This window comes from Poromitra crassiceps (genome assembly GCF_964638095.1).
Source record: "Poromitra crassiceps genome assembly, chromosome: 6".
Taxonomy (NCBI): domain Eukaryota; kingdom Metazoa; phylum Chordata; class Actinopteri; order Beryciformes; family Melamphaidae; genus Poromitra; species Poromitra crassiceps.
The window spans coordinates 61,692,251-61,712,899 of NC_139627.1; the positions used below are offsets into that span (position 1 = coordinate 61,692,251).

Consider the following 20,649-nt stretch of genomic DNA (forward strand, 5'->3'; position numbering starts at 1 on the left):
TAAAACACCCGCGGCTTATAGTCCGGTGCGGCTTATATAAGAAAAAAATAGTCAACTTTGAATGTGCGGCTTATACACCGGTGCGCCTTATAGTCCGGAATTTACGGTAGGTTTTCTGGGAAATAACTGTAATATCTGACCCAAAGCCTCGTTCACATTGAACGGCATACAACGTGCAATATGTGAAACATAACTGTCCTCTGCTTCATACAACGTGCAATATGTGAAACATAACTGTCCTCTGCTTCATACAACGTGCAATATGTGAAACATAACTGTCCTCTGCTTCATACAACGTGCAATATGTGAAACATAACTGTCCTCTGATCATACAACGTGCAATATGTGAAACATAACTGTCCTCTGATCATACAACGTGCAATATGTGAAACATAACTGTCCTCTGATCATACAACGTGCAATATGTGAAACATAACTGTCCTCTGATCATACAACGTGCAATATGTGAAACATAACTGTCCTCTGCTTCATACAACGTGCAATATGTGAAACATAACTGTCCTCTGATCATACAACGTGCAATATGTGAAACATAACTGTCCTCTGATCATACAACGTGCAATATGTGAAACATAACTGTCCTCTGATCATACAACGTGCAATATGTGAAACATAACTGTCCTCTGATCATACAACGTGCAATATGTGAAACATAACTGTCCTCTGATCATACAACGTGCAATATGTGAAACATAACTGTCCTCTGCTTCATACAACGTGCAATATGTGAAACATAACTGTCCTCTGCAACCTATGTGGGGTTTGGCATAACCTTCGTTATTTCGAATCCCACATAGGTTACGCCAAACCCCACATAGGTTGCGCTAAAACCACCACTGCAAAGCGTCCTCCTGTACTTGGTCAGTCGGCAGGAAAGTATCGCGGGACTTCACGAGACTTGGTGACCGAGATCACGTTTGAGGTAATTTGATCCCTGTGGGACTCCAGGAAACAGCCTTTGGCGAAATATCACTGTGGTGCTTCTTGAGGGATCAGATTCTGATGATATTTGGCGAAAACGGGAATAAAAATAGCTATTTAGATGCAGGAAAGACAGGCTCACACTTGGCCCCAAGTCAGCTCCATTTTACAACTGACTTGGACGCTATTGATGTCAAAACAACGCTAGGACGGCCAGAAACGCCGCGGAGATCGCCTGGTGAGTGGCCAAATCATAATTAATGCCAGGAGATGGATCCAGGTTAAAAAAAACCGAAATTCTCCTTTAAGTCAATTCAATGTTTTCCCCACAAACTACTTTCACGAAAATGTGCGGACCCCCTGCAGTACTGCTTCGGACCCCCTGGGGGTCACTCACGGACCCGCTGTATAAAGACCACCGCCTTATGCTAAATGATTTTGCCTCAAGTGCTTCGATGCTGTCTGAGAACACCTGACCGAAGAAGACAAAACGTCTCAGCTCAATGCCGTCCTCTCCAAAGTATTTCCACAAAATCTTGGCTCTGGAAGTAGCTGGTCAGGGTTGTCAGTACTTGAGGATTCTGTGGATGGGTTACATACAGATACATACAGATACACAGCAGGGGGCAGCAGAGACAGATACACAGCAGGTGGCAGCAGAGACAGATACACAGCAGGGGGCAGCAGAGACAGATACACAGCAGGTGGCAGCAGAGACAGATACACAGCAGGTGGTAGCAGAGACAGATACACAGCAGGTGGCAGCAGAGACAGATACACAGCAGGTGGTAGCAGAGACAGATACACAGCAGGTGGCAGCAGAGACAGATACACAGCAGGTGGCAGCAGAGACAGATACACAGCAGGTGGTAGCAGAGACAGATACACAGCAGGTGGCAGCAGAGACAGATACACAGCAGGTGGCAGCAGAGACAGATACACAGCAGGTGGTAGCAGAGACAGATACACAGCAGGTGGCAGCAGAGACAGATACACAGCAGGTGGTAGCAGAGACAGATACACAGCAGGTGGCAGCAGAGACAGATACACAGCAGGTGGCAGCAGAGACAGATACACAGCAGGTGGCAGGAGAGACAGATACACAGCAGGTGGCAGCAGAGACAGATACACAGCAGGGGGCAGCAGAGAGCCACCTTGTGATTGCATTCCTCCACTTCCACAAGCTCACAGAATTCTTTGAACTGTGCCGTGCTGCTGGACTTACACTTCTAATGACATCGCTCTCTTTCAGCTCGTGAGACGGACTGCATGGCCATGTGGAGGTCTGTCAGATGTGCTGACATAAAGCAGGTAGGCATTATGGTACATGCTCTGACATAAAGCAGGTAGGCATTATGGTACATGCTCTGACATAAAGCAGGTAGGCATTATGGTACATGCTCTGACATAAAGCAGGTAGGCATCATGGTACATGCTCTGACATAAAGCAGGTAGGCATCATGGTACATGCTCTGACATAAAGCAGGTAGGCATTATGGTACATGCTCTGACGTAAAGCAGGTAGGCATTATGGTACATGCTCTGACATAAAGCAGGTAGGCATTATGGTACATGCTCTGACGTAAAGCAGGTAGGCATCATGGTTAGGGATGCTCCGATCCGCATTTTTCGCCTCCGATATCGATACCGATATCTGGGGGTCCAGTATCGGCCGATACAGAGTACCGATCCGATATCCCCCCAAAAAATCTGTATTACCTAATAAACTGTATGCCTCACTGTGTGGAAGAGACTGGAATCATTATTTTGTGCAAGGCAACATCAGGCTTAACTTAAACATTACTTTCCTAACTTTGTAAAACAAAATGTAACAAACACAGCTATAAACGTAGTGAATTATTTATTGAATAACTGTGCAACACAGCAACAATGTAATTTGTTTAAAGCTATATGCTTCTCCAGCTTTGTAAAACATTCAAATGATCTGTAAATGTTAAGACAGAAAACAGGAATTTAAAATTCCATTATCATGTAGCAAAACTATGATAGCTAAATCACTAATCACGTCAGTAATTTGAAATCCATTGTAAAAACAATAACTGAGCTGAAACTGAGAATAAACCAATAGCTTCACTAGCTTGGTTTTACTTTTTGGTAAACATTCAATGGTATAGTGCAAATGGGAATTTAACATCCAATACAAAAGCAGTTGAATAAACATAGCTGGGTAAAACATGTAAACATAAACATCTTTATAATGGTTTAGTGCAAATAGGAAATTAGGAAAAGTGCTGCAGTGCAGACAAGAATTTAAAATCAAAAGTAAAATAAATAAAGGAGCTGAAACTGAGAATTAAAACAAAACAAACCAATAGCTTCACTAGCTTGGTACATATTCAAAATAAATAGGAGTCAGCTCTTTGTTATGATTTAGTGCACTGCAAATAGGAACCAATGGCTTCACTAGCTTGGTAACAACAAAATACGGTATTCAAACAGAGGTAGTCTACTTGTCAAGTTCTCTTTTGTTACCACTAGACTGGGCAGAAGGCCCTTGTATTGCTGCCTTTTTTTTTTTGCAGTGTTGTGGTCAAAGTCACATAGCACTAGAGCTGCAATAATTAGTCCATCGACAGAAAAATAAAATTAATAGACAATAATTTTGATAATGTTTAGAGTAATTCCTAATTTGTTTTAAGAAAAAGTCAAAATTCTCTAATTCCTCCTTCTTAAATGTGAATATTTTCTGGTTTATTTACTCTTCTATGACACATAAACTATCTATATATATATATCTATCTATATCTTTGGGTTGTGTGGACAAAAGAAGACCTTGGAGAATGTCATCTTAATTGAGAAAATAATTGACAGCTTAATCGATAATTAAAATAAAGTAAACATTAGTTAGTTGCAGCCTTACACCACTCAGTGTCAGTGACAGTGACCTGCTCAAGCAGATGCAGATTTCTAAAGCTTCTCAAGCTCAGACTTAAGCATCAGTGGCAGGTTCTTGTTCAGGAAAGCAAGCATTTCTGCTCTCTCGGCTGTAAGTCTGTTTCGCTTCTCATCTATGATGTTGGAGACTGTGCTGAACAGCCTTTCACTGTCTACGCTAGTGCAGGGCGCGCAGAGGTACTTCAAGGTAGCGGCAGCAAGGCCTGGAAACCGCTGGCGGTTGACTCCCCAGTATTTGTATGGGTCGTGTGTGTCAGGAATTGTTTCCTCAGTAAAAAACCCATGCAGTTGGACAGTAGTGCTGCAGCTGGTTGCTGCACCAGGATCTTCCTCACGCTCCCCCCGAATTTTGGCAAATTCTTTCATGAAGCTGCCCCTGCTCTTGCTTCTGCTTGCTTCTGCTGCTTCCAACCGGGGGGCCTTTTCTGGTGGCTCCACTGGCTCCGAAGCCTCTGATGCTCCATCAGCTGTCACTGTGGTGGTCCTCCTCCTCATGTCTTCCTCCAGTTCCTTGGCCAGTGCATCTTTCCCACGCTTGGCACAGTCTGCACTGGTAAAGAACCTGAGAGGAGGGGAAAACAAACAAAACAAAAAAACACATATTAGGTTCAATTATAGACTCATCAAAGTAATACATAATAGAAAAAAGAATATCACAGATGGTTGCACATTTATCCTTACTTTACATCTCAAATGTAGCTTAGTAGTGTATGTAAAATCTATAATGTGTATGTTATTTAATATTGATCTTTTATGAGTTATATTCAATTTATATCCTAGCATCTCTCATCATATTTAAATTTGCAGCATACTAGTCTGTTTCACAGAGTGTGTGTGTGTGTGTGTGTTTGAGAGAGAGATAAATAATATAATGTAATAGGTTTAGAGTCTAACCTGTCCTTATATCTCGGGTCCAGCAGTGTGGGAAGTGCGTAGAGAGGTTCATCTTCTACGGTGCTGAAGCGTTTGTCGACGGCTTCTAGGAGGGTCTTTTTCATTGTTTTTACCCCAGAGTCAGCCTCGCTTTCCGTGGAGAGGAGACGTTTGAGAACGGTGACACTTGGGATAACATCAGCAGCGGAGGAGGTGGCTGAGCTCACCTTCCTAGTAAACTCCTCAAACGGTTCAAGACAGGTCCTTGTTTTGTCAAGCAAGGCCCACTGGTTTGGCGTGAGTGTTGTGGGCAGGGCATGGTCAGCAGAATAGGCAGACAGGGTTCGCTTCTGTTCCAGCAGACTCTCTATCATTAAGTAGGTGCTATTCCACCTCGTTTTGACATCTTGCTGTAGGCGTTTTTGTTCCATCTACATCTCGAGCTGGATATCTTGCAGCCGTGAATATGCAAGTGGAGAGTGTTTAAAATGCCCAACAATCTGTCTCCCACTTGCAACGGCATCACTCACACTACGTTGTGACAGAAGTCCCTCGTTGACGACAAGCTGCATTGTATGTGCCGCGCAGCCTAAACTGCGCACTCCCAGCTTTTCCATTGCACTTTTCATGTTGCTAGCGTTGTCCCTGAGAATAACGTGGACTTTGTTCAACGGTATTTGCCACTTATCAAGCATTTCCCTTAGGGCAGCTGCAATCGCATCGCCGGTGTGTGACCCACGGAAGTTTGTTGCATTTAACATGGCACTGTGTCGCACACAACTCGCGTCCAGCCAATGTACCGTTAAACTTAAAAGCGACATGGGGGACACGTCGGAGCTCCAGACATCTGTAGTGAAGCTCATCGCTTTGACATCTTTTAGATCTTCTGTTATGCGTTTGCACACTTTCTTGTACAGTTCAGGCAGAGCCTTCTCCGATAATTTTTTTCGTTTTACCATTTGGTACCGTGGTTCCAGGTGCTTAATCAAGAGTTTGAAACCCTTGTCCTCGACGACCGAGAGAGGCTGCCCATCCATAACGATGAAATCCAGTACCCTTTCCGTGATTTTGGTTGCTTTCACACTATCCGGTGGAAATGTCTCACTTCTTTCCTTGGTCTCCGTCAAAGTTAGCTGCTTCGTCCCGTCTCCTTTTGTTTTTTTCAGCTCGTTAAACTCGCCATGCTCTTTAGCATGATATCTCTGGAGATGCTTGATTAAGTTGGTTGTGTTATAATGTGAAGTCTTGTCACCACCTCTCGGAACATTTACTTTGCAGATATTGCAAGCAGCTGTCGAACTTGTTGGCGTAGCTAGCGTGAAAAAGCCCCAGATAGGGGAGCCTTTGCCTCGCTCCATGTTAGTGTGTTCATGCTGCTACTAGCTTGTTTGGAAACAACGGCGCATGTGCGCTGTGAGCACGTTGCGAGCGTATGACGTCACACGCTGCACAAACATAGAACTTGAGTGAATAGAATGGCCCCTATGGATCGGTCTGTGGATCGGGCCATTTCCCACAGATACCCGATCTAGAATTTTGTGCTATATCGGCGTCGATACCCGATCCAAGTATCGGATCGGCGCATCCCTAATCATGGTACATGCTCTGACATAAAGCAGGTAGGCATCATGGTACATGCTCTGACATAAAGCAGGTAGGCATCATGGTACATGCTCTGACATAAAGCAGGTAGGCATTATCGTACATGCTCTGACATAAAGCAGGTAGGCATTATGGTACATGCTCTGACGTAAAGCAGGTAGGCATCATGGTACATGCTCTGACATAAAGCAGGTAGGCATTATCGTACATGCTCTGACATAAAGCAGGTAGGCATTATGGTACATGCTCTGACATAAAGCAGGTAGGCATCATGGTACATGCTCTGACATAAAGCAGGTAGGCATCATGGTACATGCTCTGACATAAAGCAGGTAGGCATCATGGTACATGCTCTGACATAAAGCAGGTAGGCATTATCGTACATGCTCTGACATAAAGCAGGTAGGCATTATGGTACATGCTCTGACGTAAAGCAGGTAGGCATCATGGTACATGCTCTGACATAAAGCAGGTAGGCATCATGGTACATGCTCTGACATAAAGCAGGTAGGCATCATGGTACATGCTCTGACATAAAGCAGGTAGGCATTATCGTACATGCTCTGACATAAAGCAGGTAGGCATTATGGTACATGCTCTGACGTAAAGCAGGTAGGCATCATGGTACATGCTCTGACATAAAGCAGGTAGGCATTATCGTACATGCTCTGACATAAAGCAGGTAGGCATTATGGTACATGCTCTGACATAAAGCAGGTAGGCATTATGGTACATGCTCTGACATAAAGCAGGTAGGCATTATGGTACATGCTCTGACATAAAGCAGGTAGGCATCATGGTACATGCTCTGACATAAAGCAGGTAGGCATTATCGTACATGCTCTGACGTAAAGCAGGTAGGCATCATGGTACATGCTCTGACATAAAGCAGGTAGGCATTATGGTACATGCTCTGACATAAAGCAGGTAGGCATCATGGTACATGCTCTGACATAAAGCAGGTAGGCATCATGGTACATGCTCTGACGTAAAGCAGGTAGGCATCATGGTACATGCTCTGACATAAAGCAGGTAGGCATTATGGTACATGCTCTGACATAAAGCAGGTAGGCATTATGGTACATGCTCTGACATAAAGCAGGTAGGCATCATGGTACATGCTCTGACATAAAGCAGGTAGGCATTATGGTACATGCTCTGACATAAAGCAGGTAGGCATCATGGTACATGCTCTGACGTAAAGCAGGTAGGCATTATGGTACATGCTCTGACATAAAGCAGGTAGGCATTATGGTACATGCTCTGACATAAAGCAGGTAGGCATCATGGTACATGCTCTGACATAAAGCAGGTAGGCATCATGGTACATGCTCTGACATAAAGCAGGTAGGCATTATGGTACATGCTCTGACATAAAGCAGGTAGGCATTATGGTACATGCTCTGACATAAAGCAGGTAGGCATCATGGTACATGCTCTGACATAAAGCAGGTAGGCATCATGGTACATGCTCTGACATAAAGCAGGTAGACATCATGGTACATGCTCTGACATAAAGCAGGTAGGCATCATGGTACATGCTCTGACATAAAGCAGGTAGGCATCATGGTACATGCTCTGACATAAAGCAGGTAGGCATTATGGTACATGCTCTGACATAAAGCAGGTAGGCATCATGGTACATGCTCTGACATAAAGCAGGTAGACATCATGGTACATGCTCTGACATAAAGCAGGTAGGCATCATGGTACATGCTCTGACATAAAGCAGGTAGGCATCATGGTACATGCTCTGACATAAAGCAGGTAGGCATTATGGTACATGCTCTGACATAAAGCAGGTAGGCATCATGGTACATGCTCTGACATAAAGCAGGTAGGCATTATGGTACATGCTCTGACATAAAGCAGGTAGGCATCATGGTACATGCTCTGACATAAAGCAGGTAGGCATCATGGTACATGCTCTGACATAAAGCAGGTAGGCATTATCGTACATGCTCTGACATAAAGCAGGTAGGCATTATGGTACATGCTCTGACGTAAAGCAGGTAGGCATCATGGTACATGCTCTGACATAAAGCAGGTAGGCATTATCGTACATGCTCTGACATAAAGCAGGTAGGCATTATGGTACATGCTCTGACATAAAGCAGGTAGGCATTATGGTACATGCTCTGACATAAAGCAGGTAGGCATTATGGTACATGCTCTGACATAAAGCAGGTAGGCATCATGGTACATGCTCTGACATAAAGCAGGTAGGCATTATCGTACATGCTCTGACGTAAAGCAGGTAGGCATTATGGTACATGCTCTGACATAAAGCAGGTAGGAATTATCGTACATGCTCTGACGTAAAGCAGGTAGGCATTATGGTACATGCTCTGACGTAAAGCAGGTAGGCATTATGGTACATGCTCTGACATAAAGCAGGTAGGCATCATGGTACATGCTCTGACGTAAAGCAGGTAGGCATCATGGTACATGCTCTGACATAAAGCAGGTAGGCATCATGGTACATGCTCTGCCATAAAGCAGGTAGGCATTATGGTACATGCTCTGACATAAAGCAGGTAGGCATCATGGTACATGCTCTGACATAAAGCAGGTAGGCATCATGGTACATGCTCTGACATAAAGCAGGTAGGCATTATGGTACATGCTCTGACATAAAGCAGGTAGGCATCATGGTACATGCTCTGACATAAAGCAGGTAGGCATCATGGTACATGCTCTGACATAAAGCAGGTAGGCATCATGGTACATGCTCTGACATAAAGCAGGTAGGCATTATCGTACATGCTCTGACATGAAGCAGGTAGGCATCATGGTACATGCTCTGACATAAAGCAGGTAGGCATCATGGTACATGCTCTGACATAAAGCAGGTAGGCATCATGGTACATGCTCTGACATAAAGCAGGTAGGCATTATGGTACATGCTCTGACATAAAGCAGGTAGGCATTATGGTACATGCTCTGACATAAAGCAGGTAGGCATCATGGTACATGCTCTGACATAAAGCAGGTAGGCATCATGGTACATGCTCTGACGTAAAGCAGGTAGGCATCATGGTACATGCTCTGACGTAAAGCAGGTAGGCATCATGGTACATGCTCTGACATAAAGCAGGTAGGCATTATCGTACATGCTCTGACATAAAGCAGGTAGGCATTATCGTACATGCTCTGACATAAAGCAGGTAGGCATCATGGTACATGCTCTGACATAAAGCAGGTAGGCATTATGGTACATGCTCTGACATAAAGCAGGTAGGCATTATGGTACATGCTCTGACATAAAGCAGGTAGGCATCATGGTACATGCTCTGACATAAAGCAGGTAGGCATTATGGTACATGCTCTGACATAAAGCAGGTAGGCATTATGGTACATGCTCTGACATAAAGCAGGTAGGCATCATGGTACATGCTCTGACATAAAGCAGGTAGGCATTATGGTACATGCTCTGACATAAAGCAGGTAGGCATTATGGTACATGCTCTGACATAAAGCAGGTAGGCATTATGGTACATGCTCTGACATAAAGCAGGTAGGCATCATGGTACATGCTCTGACATAAAGCAGGTAGGCATTATGGTACATGCTCTGACATAAAGCAGGTAGGCATTATGGTACATGCTCTGACATAAAGCAGGTAGGCATCATGGTACATGCTCTGACATAAAGCAGGTAGGCATTATGGTACATGCTCTGACATAAAGCAGGTAGGCATCATGGTACATGCTCTGACATAAAGCAGGTAGGCATTATGGTACATGCTCTGACATAAAGCAGGTAGGCATCATGGTACATGCTCTGACATAAAGCAGGTAGGCATCATGGTACATGCTCTGACATAAAGCAGGTAGGCATTATGGTACATGCTCTGACGTAAAGCAGGTAGGCATCATGGTACATGCTCTGACGTAAAGCAGGTAGGCATCATGGTACATGCTCTGACATAAAGCAGGTAGGCATTATCGTACATGCTCTGACATAAAGCAGGTAGGCATTATGGTACATGCTCTGACATAAAGCAGGTAGGCATCATGGTACATGCTCTGACATAAAGCAGGTAGGCATTATCGTACATGCTCTGACATAAAGCAGGTAGGCATCATGGTACATGCTCTGACATAAAGCAGGTAGGCATTATGGTACATGCTCTGACATAAAGCAGGTAGGCATCATGGTACATGCTCTGACATAAAGCAGGTAGGCATTATGGTACATGCTCTGACATAAAGCAGGTAGGCATCATGGTACATGCTCTGACATAAAGCAGGTAGGCATTATGGTACATGCTCTGACATAAAGCAGGTAGGCATTATGGTACATGCTCTGACATAAAGCAGGTAGGCATTATGGTACATGCTCTGACATAAAGCAGGTAGGCATTATGGTACATGCTCTGACATAAAGCAGGTAGGCATCATGGTACATGCTCTGACATAAAGCAGGTAGGCATCATGGTACATGCTCTGACATAAAGCAGGTAGGCATTATGGTACATGCTCTGACGTAAAGCAGGTAGGCATCATGGTACATGCTCTGACATAAAGCAGGTAGGCATCATGGTACATGCTCTGACATAAAGCAGGTAGGCATTATCGTACATGCTCTGACATAAAGCAGGTAGGCATCATGGTACATGCTCTGACATAAAGCAGGTAGGCATCATGGTACATGCTCTGACATAAAGCAGGTAGGCATTATGGTACATGCTCTGACATAAAGCAGGTAGGCATTATGGTACATGCTCTGACATAAAGCAGGTAGGCATCATGGTACATGCTCTGACGTAAAGCAGGTAGGCATCATGGTACATGCTCTGACGTAAAGCAGGTAGGCATCATGGTACATGCTCTGACATAAAGCAGGTAGGCATCATGGTACATGCTCTGACATAAAGCAGGTAGGCATTATGGTACATGCTCTGACATAAAGCAGGTAGGCATTATGGTACATGCTCTGACATAAAGCAGGTAGGCATCATGGTACATGCTCTGACATAAAGCAGGTAGACATCATGGTACATGCTCTGACATAAAGCAGGTAGGCATCATGGTACATGCTCTGACATAAAGCAGGTAGACATCATGGTACATGCTCTGACATAAAGCAGGTAGGCATCATGGTACATGCTCTGACATAAAGCAGGTAGGCATCATGGTACATGCTCTGACGTAAAGCAGGTAGGCATCATGGTACATGCTCTGACGTAAAGCAGGTAGGCATCATGGTACATGCTCTGACATAAAGCAGGTAGGCATTATCGTACATGCTCTGACATAAAGCAGGTAGGCATTATGGTACATGCTCTGACATAAAGCAGGTAGGCATCATGGTACATGCTCTGACATAAAGCAGGTAGGCATTATCGTACATGCTCTGACATAAAGCAGGTAGGCATCATGGTACATGCTCTGACATAAAGCAGGTAGGCATTATGGTACATGCTCTGACATAAAGCAGGTAGGCATCATGGTACATGCTCTGACATAAAGCAGGTAGGCATTATGGTACATGCTCTGACATAAAGCAGGTAGGCATTATGGTACATGCTCTGACATAAAGCAGGTAGGCATCATGGTACATGCTCTGACATAAAGCAGGTAGGCATCATGGTACATGCTCTGACATAAAGCAGGTAGGCATCATGGTACATGCTCTGACATAAAGCAGGTAGGCATCATGGTACATGCTCTGACATAAAGCAGGTAGGCATTATGGTACATGCTCTGACATAAAGCAGGTAGGCATTATGGTACATGCTCTGACATAAAGCAGGTAGGCATCATGGTACATGCTCTGACATAAAGCAGGTAGGCATTATGGTACATGCTCTGACATAAAGCAGGTAGGCCTGCCTACCTGGGGCGGTAGGCAGGCATGATACCAAGCAGGCCAGGCCGATACGGGCCGACGCGCGGCGTTTGAAGCCCGATTTGGGCCGTTTGAAGCCCAATTTGGGCCGTTTGAAGCCAGATTTGGGCCATTTGAAGCCCAATTTGGGCCGTTTGAAGCCAGATTTGGGCGGTTTGAAACCCAATTCAAAGGTAGCTCATCCCGGTCGCAACTCTTCTTCTCCCTGCATGGCGCCACAATGGTGGAACGAACTGCCCCCTTCTGTCAGAACGACCCAATCACTGCCCATCTTCCGGCGGAGACTAAAAACACACCTCCTCAGGCTATACCTGGACCCTTCTTGAACTAACCGCCCTTCAAAAAAAAAAACGTTACTATTGACAAATATTTACTTACTCCATTTTAAAGGTCTTATAGCTGATGAAGACTGTTATCCACAGTTGATTGCACTATGTTTTGCAAAATGTACTGTTGTAAGTCACTTGGGATAAAAGCATCTGCTAAATGATGTAGTTTAATGGATGCCCTGGAGAGGATGATATATCCATGCTGTTTGAGGCTGGATGCCCTGGAGAAGATGATATATCCATGCTGTTTGAGGCTGGATGCCCTGGAGAGGATGATATCTAGTCCATGCTGTTTGAGGCTGGATGCCCTGGAGAAGATGATATCTAGTCCATGCTGTTTGAGGCTGGATGCCCTGGAGAGGATGATATCTAGTCCATGCTGTTTGAGGCTGGATGCCCTGGAGAGGATGATATCTAGTCCATGCTGTTTGAGGCTGGATGCCCTGGAGAGGATGATATCTAGTCCATGCTGTTTGAGGCTGGATGCCCTGGAGAGGATGATATCTAGTCCATGCTGTTTGAGGCTGGATGCCCTGGAGAGGATGATATCTAGTCCATGCTGTTTGAGGCTGGATGCCCTGGAGAGGATGATATCTAGTCCATGCTGTTTGAGGCTGGATGCCCTGGAGAAGATGATATCTAGTCCATGCTGTTTGAGGCTGGATGCCCTGGAGAAGATGATATCTAGTCCATGCTGTTTGAGGCTGGATGCCCTGGAGAGGATGATATCTAGTCCATGCTGTTTGAGGCTGGATGCCCTGGAGAGGATGATATCTAGTCCATGCTGTTTGAGGCTGGATGCCCTGGAGAAGATGATATCTAGTCCATGCTGTTTGAGGCTGGATGCCCTGGAGAGGATGATATCTAGTCCATGCTGTTTGAGGCTGGATGCCCTGGAGAGGATGATATCTAGTCCATGCTGTTTGAGGCTGGATGCCCTGGAGAAGATGATATCTAGTCCATGCTGTTTGAGGCTGGATGCCCTGGAGAGGATGATATCTAGTCCATGCTGTTTGAGGCTGGATGCCCTGGAGAAGATGATATCTAGTCCATGCTGTTTGAGGCTGGATGCCCTGGAGAGGATGATATCTAGTCCATGCTGTTTGAGGCTGGATGCCCTGGAGAGGATGATATCTAGTCCATGCTGTTTGAGGCTGGATGCCCTGGAGAGGATGATATCTAGTCCATGCTGTTTGAGGCTGGATGCCCTGGAGAGGATGATATCTAGTCCATGCTGTTTGAGGCTGGATGCCCTGGAGAGGATGATATCTAGTCCATGCTGTTTGAGGCTGGATGCCCTGGAGAGGATGATATCTAGTCCATGCTGTTTGAGGCTGGATGCCCTGGAGAGGATGATATCTAGTCCATGCTGTTTGAGGCTGGATGCCCTGGAGAAGATGATATCTAGTCCATGCTGTTTGAGGCTGGATGCCCTGGAGAAGATGATATCTAGTTCATGCTGTTTGAGGCTGGATGCCCTGGAGAGGATGATATCTAGTCCATGCTGTTTGAGGCTGGATGCCCTGGAGAGGATGATATCTAGTCCATGCTGTTTGAGGCTGGATGCCCTGGAGAAGATGATATCTAGTCCATGCTGTTTGAGGCTGGATGCCCTGGAGAGGATGATATCTAGTCCATGCTGTTTGAGGCTGGATGCCCTGGAGAGGATGATATCTAGTCCATGCTGTTTGAGGCTGGATGCCCTGGAGAAGATGATATCTAGTCCATGCTGTTTGAGGCTGGATGCCCTGGAGAAGATGATATCTAGTCCATGCTGTTTGAGGCTGGATGCCCTGGAGAAGATGATATCTAGTCCATGCTGTTTGAGGCTGGATGCCCTGGAGAAGATGATATCTAGTCCATGCTGTTTGAGGCTGGATGCCCTGGAGAAGATGATATCTAGTCCATGCTGTTTGAGGCTGGATGCCCTGGAGAAGATGATATCTAGTCCATGCTGTTTGAGGCTGGATGCCCTGGAGAAGATGATATCTAGTCCATACTGTTTGAGGCTGGATGCCCTGGAGAAGATGATATCTAGTCCATGCTGTTTGAGGCTGGATGCCCTGGAGAAGATGATATCTAGTCCATGCTGTTTGAGGCTGGATGCCCTGGAGAAGATGATATCTAGTCCATGCTGTTTGAGGCTGGATGCCCTGGAGAAGATGATATCTAGTCCATGCTGTTTGAGGCTGGATGCCCTGGAGAAGATGATATCTAGTCCATGCTGTTTGAGGCTGGATGCCCTGGAGAAGATGATATCTAGTCCATGCTGTTTGAGGCTGGATGCCCTGGAGAAGATGATATCTAGTCCATGCTGTTTGAGGCTGGATGCCCTGGAGAAGATGATATCTAGTCCATGCTGTTTGAGGCTGGATGCCCTGGAGAAGATGATATCTAGTCCATGCTGTTTGAGGCTGGATGCCCTGGAGAGGATGATATATCCATGGTGTTTGAGGCTGGATGCCCTGGAGAGGATGATATATCCATGGTGTTTGAGGCTGGATGCCCTGGAGAGGATGATATATCCATGGTGTTTGAGGCTGGATGCCCTGGAGAGGATGATATATCCATGGTGTTTGAGGCTGGATGCCCTGGAGAGGATGATATATCCATGGTGTTTGAGGCTGGATGCCCTGGAGAGGATGATATATCCATGGTGTTTGAGGCTGGATGCCCTGGAGAGGATGATATATCCATGGTGTTTGAGGCTGGATGCCCTGGAGAAGATGATATCTAGTCCATGCTCTAATCACAGAAGTCTCCGCTTGGCCTCGGGAGCCAGACACATACTGAGAGACGGTGAAGGAGTGGATAAGAAAGGATAAGACATGATTGACTGAAGCTTTACACTTTGAATTATTCAGTCTTTTTTGATCATATTTTTAGATCGTGATGATCATCTTGTAGATAGATCGCATACAAGCAATGGCAACAACATGTATGGAAACATCTATTGGCAACATCTATTTTGATTCTTATTCAAAACAATAGATTCTTTTTCATTTAAATGTCTAGGAGCTCAACAATAAAATTGTCAAATGATAGTTTAGTTGCTTTTTTTAACTGATTGTTTAACTGATTGTGTGATTGTGGGCATATCGTCTTAATATCGACCGCAGCCCTCTGAATCTAATCTAATCGCATCGTATCGTAACAGACTTTGTGATATCGGCAAAAATCGCATCGTTGTCAAATGAATGGAGATCGGATCGCATCGTGATCAAACTTGTGATTCCCACCGATAGTGGGTATGGGGACTGGCTAGGGGGATGTGGGTGGTTTAGGAGGAGAGTATAGGGGTGGTTTAGGGGTGGTTTAGGGGGAGAGTATAGGGGTGGTTTAGGGGGAGAGTATAGGGGTGGTGGTTTAGGGGGAGAGTATAGTGGTGGTGGTTTAGGAGGAGAGTATAGGGGTGGTTTAGGGGGAGAGTATAGTGGTGGTTTAGGAGGAGAGTATAGGGGTGGTTTAGGGGGAGAGTATAGGGGTGGTTTAGGAGGAGAGTATAGGGGTGGTGGTTTAGGGGGAGAGTATAGTGGTGGTTTAGGGGGAGAGTATAGGGGTGGTTTAGGGGGAGAGTATAGGGGTGGTTTAGGGGGAGAGTATAGGGGTGGTTTAGGGGGAGAGTATAGGGGTGGTGGTTTAGGAGGAGAGTATAGGGGTGGTGGTTTAGGAGGAGAGTATAGGGGTGGTTTAGGAGGAGAGTATAGGGGTGGTGGTTTAGGGGGAGAGTATAGTGGTGGTTTAGGGGGAGAGTATAGGGGTGGTTTAGGAGGAGAGTATAGGGGTGGTGGTTTAGGGGGAGAGTATAGGGGTGGTGGTTTAGGAGGAGAGTATAGGGGTGGTTTAGGAGGAGAGTATAGGGGTGGTGGTTTAGGGGGAGAGTATAGTGGTGGTTTAGGGGGAGAGTATAGGGGTGGTTTAGGAGGAGAGTATAGGGGTGGTGGTTTAGGGGGAGAGTATAGGGGTGGTTTAGGGGGAGAGTATAGGGGTGGTGGTTTAGGGGGAGAGTATAGGGGTGGTTTAGGGGGAGAGTATAGTGGTGGTTTAGGAGGAGAGTATAGGGGTGGTGGTTTAGGAGGAGAGTATAGGGGTGGTGGTTTAGGGGGAGAGTATAGGGGTGGTGGTTTAGGAGGAGAGTATAGGGGTGGTGGTTTAGGAGGAGAGTATAGGGGTGGTGGTTTAGGGGGAGAGTATAGGGGTGGTTTAGGGGGAGAGTATAGGGGTGGTTTAGGGGGAGAGTATAGGGGTGGTGGTTTAGCGGGAGAGTATAGGGGTGGTGGTTTAGGAGGAGTGTATAGGGGTGGTGGTTTAGGAGGAGAGTATAGGGGTGGTGGTTTAGGGGGAGAGTATAGGGGTGGTTTAGGGGGAGAGTATAGGGGTGGTTTAGGGGGAGAGTATAGGGGTGGTGGTTTAGCGGGAGAGTATAGGGGTGGTGGTTTAGGAGGAGAGTATAGGGGTGGTGGTTTAGGGGGAGAGTATAGGGGTGGTTTAGGAGGAGTGTATAGGGGTGGTGGTTTAGGGGGAGAGTATAGGGGTGGTGGTTTAGGGGGAGAGTATAGGGGTGGTTTAGTGGGAGAGTATAGGGGTGGTGGTTTAGGGGGAGAGTATAGGGGTGGTGGTTTAGGAGGAGAGTATAGGGGTGGTGGTTTAGGGGGAGAGTATAGGGGTGGTGGTTTAGGAGGAGAGTATAGGGGTGGTGGTTTAGGGGGAGAGTATAGGGGTGGTGGTTTAGGGGGAGAGTATAGGGGTGGTGGTTTAGGGGGAGAGTATAGGGGTGGTGGTTTAGGGGGAGAGTATAGGGGTGGTGGTTTAGGGGGAGAGTATAGGGATGGTGGTTTAGGGGGAGAGTATAGGGGTGGTGGTTTAGGGGGAGAGTATAGGGGTGGGCGGAGCTACATAAGGTGAATAGGGGTAGGGCCATTTTCCAGTCATGTTGAGGTATTCCCAAACATGAGCTAAAGTGCCATAATGCTGGACGACCACATCACTGCGCTGTGGGCTCCAAGGTATTTGTGTTTGTAAGATTCTGGACAGATGTAGATTTAGACGCAACTTGACTTGTTGGCGGAGGCACACAACCACGAGGCGGTTATTTCGAGTAAGTTCGTGTTCGTTTGCACATTTTAAAATGCATGGTGGAGGAAAAAGTCCAAAGAAATTGACTGAAAAAAGGCAAAATTGTGTTCATCTATGTAAATGACATTTTCATAACTGCCAAGGCCAACACAAAATGCCTCCCCTCCCCTCCCCTCCCCTCCCCTCCCCTCTGCTCCTCCTCCTCTGTGGGAGTGTCACCCCCTCCCCTCCCCTCCCCTCCCCTTTCCTCCTCTCTGCTCCTCATCACATCCTCAGCTCAGCTCAGTCAGGGAGAGACGGCAGAGGAATGCCAGCCGGCCGGCCGGGGAGGAACGACAACAACAACAACAACAACAACAACAACAACAACAACAACAACAACAACAATAACAACAAGAAGAAAACAACAACGGGCTGGTTGTGAGCAGAAGAGGAGAGAAGAGATGCTGAGTCAAGCAGGATGACTCTCCTCATCCTGCACCTCCTCTGTCTCCTGGTGAGCCCGGTGCTCCTGCACCCGTGGCCGTGTGGCGTGCTGGGGCGCGTGGGTGGGGCGGTGCGTGTGGGCGCTCTGCTCCCCGCGCGGCAGCCCGGGGCCAGCCGCGTGCAGGCGGCGCTCAGCCGTGCCCTGACCGGCCTGAGCCGCCTGCTGCCCTACAACCTCAGCCTGGAGCTGGTGACGCGTCGCCCAGAGCACGCTGACCCGGAGAGCCTGCTGCGCTGCCTGTGCTCGGCAGTGGTCACACGGGGCGTCTCCGCCGTCATCGCCTTCCCCCAGAACCAACGGGAGATCCTGCAGGTGGACTTCATGGCTTCCTTCCTGGAGATCCCCTTCATCTCCATCATTGAGCACCAAGAGCCACTCCACACCCAGGTACACTTTGTGATGTGCTGATGTACTGCACACACTTTTATTACTATCTTTCATTTATTTATTTGATTGATCACATTCTTTTATTGTTGTTGTTGTTGTTATTATCATCATCATCATCATTTATTTCCACTTTTCACGTTATTTATTTAAATATCGCTGCTGCTGTCACAATGAAATTTCCTTTCTGGGTCAATCAATCTATCTACAGGTATCTATCTATCTATGTATCTATCTATGTATCTATGTATCTATCTATGTATCTATCTATGTATCTATGTATCTATCTATGTATCTATCTATGTATCTATCTATCTATGTATCTATCTATGTATCTATGTATCTATCTATCTATCTATCTATCTATGTATCTATCTATCTATCTATCTATGTATCTATCTATCTATCTATCTATGTATCTATATATTGCTACTGAAACTTTTACACTATTAAATTAGGTTGATCTTTATTTATTTTACCAAAAGCTCCAAGATACAGAAATGTCATAAATGTTACTACGTCTCCCCTACGTACGTACGTACGTGTGTGTGTGTGTGTGTGTGTGTCTGTGTGTGTGTGTGTGTGTGTGTGTCTGTGTGTGTGTGTGTGTGTGTGTGTGTGTGTGTGTGTGTGTGTGTGTGTGTGTGTGTGTGTGTCTGTGTGTGTGTGTGTGTGTGTGTGTGCGCCAAAAACAGCCACCTGTTTCTGGGTGAAATAAGAAAACATGAAAGGATCAAGATGGGCCGGAGCCACGTGTGTGTGAGGCGTGGCGGGGCTCAAACACGCGTCTCCTCTGGCTCCGTCTTGTCACGCCCCTCCGTGTCTCTTCCTCACCGTGTCTCCGTGTCTCTGCCCCTCTGTGTCTCCGTGTCTCTGCCCCTCCGTGTCTCTGCAGGGCTTCTTATTTCTTCTTACTGTCATAATAATGCAGCGTTTTCTCCGTTTGACACAAACAGGCTTATCTAAAAGACAGCAGCACCTGCCGGCTGCCTCTGGCTGGCTGGGAGCTCCGCTGTCTGTCCTCTCTCCACTCAGGGCTCGCTGTGTGTGTGTGTGTGTGTGTGTGTGTGTGTGTGTGTGTGTGTGTGTGTGTGTGTGTGTGTGTGTGTGTGTGTGTGTGTGTGTGTGTGTGTGTGTGTGTGTGTGTGTGTGTGTGCGTGCGTGCGTGCGTGCGTGCGTGCGTGTGTGCGTCTGTCTGGGGAAATCGGCTCTGTCCCGTTCACCGCCTATCGATTCCCACTTGTTTGAGGAGATTAACTCCATCAGCCTTTTAATTTCCTGCTTCAGTGGGATGTGTCAGGTCACTGGGAAGTGAATGCTCAGATCTGCTTGTTTGCATGAATGGATTTGGACTCAGGCTTCGTAATGAGATGATACAACAGTGCAGCTGGTGTGACATGAAGCTGCATCAGGAGGGCTCAGTCTGGCTCATTGATCAGACAGGTTATTGATCAGGGCTTCAAATTCGGCGCGGGATTGCGAGAATCGCGCATATTTTTGCCAATTCCTGCAGATTTGTCATTTATAATGCGGGAGAAGGCGCTGCGCTGACAGGGTTCTGTGCAGCCTTGACTTGGAGCCTTGCAGCCGACTAGCAGCGACAGCGAGACTGTGCATACCCGAACATAACTCGGCGCGTTGGCTGCGGTACACGTCCAAAACACTAGGTGGCTTGTGGTGCACTTATGTCCATTACATATGACGCTATCATGTCGTTTACCAAGAACTTGCAATCATATCGGTGGGGGGACATTTTATTGTCCGTCCATTTCAAAACTCATTCCGGTGAGCCTGCAGAAGGCTTTGCTAGATGAGGGACAAGCACTGTTAACACATTCACTGCCAGCCGTTTTTTTTTTACTGTAGGTAGGTTCTGCCAGAGGGTTTTTTTGAGGATTCTGGCTCATCTTTCAAGACCCGAGGATTCTTTTCTGCTAAGATTTTGTGAACACACAATATCTCAAAAGAACTAATAGAATGTGTGCTTTCTCTGTCTAAAAGAGTTAGTTTGTAGAGTTAGTAGTTATGTAAGCATTAGCAGTTGAATACAGCATGGTTTCAGCATCAGAAAAATTATTCTGAGATAAACGGCTTTTTGTGAAATTCGATAGAACAGTCACTTTAACCATTCATTTTTGGCATCAGTAAGACGTCAGACATCTAAACAATAGTTTTGAACAGTAATTT

General features: G+C 46.2%; 1 protein-coding gene across 1 annotated transcript; it reads right to left on the reverse strand.

Moving 5' to 3' along the window:
* Positions 1 to 3,870: 3,870 nt before the first annotated feature.
* LOC310778011 (zinc finger BED domain-containing protein 4-like) lies at positions 3,871 to 5,105 on the reverse strand (the record flags this gene model as incomplete). Its single annotated transcript, XM_083638330.1, has 2 exons — positions 3,871 to 4,420; positions 4,753 to 5,105. The coding sequence occupies 2 exons, from the start codon at positions 5,103 to 5,105 to the stop codon at positions 3,871 to 3,873; spliced, it is 903 nt and encodes a 300-aa protein (XP_083494456.1).
* Between the last annotated feature and the right edge of the window lie 15,544 nt (positions 5,106 to 20,649).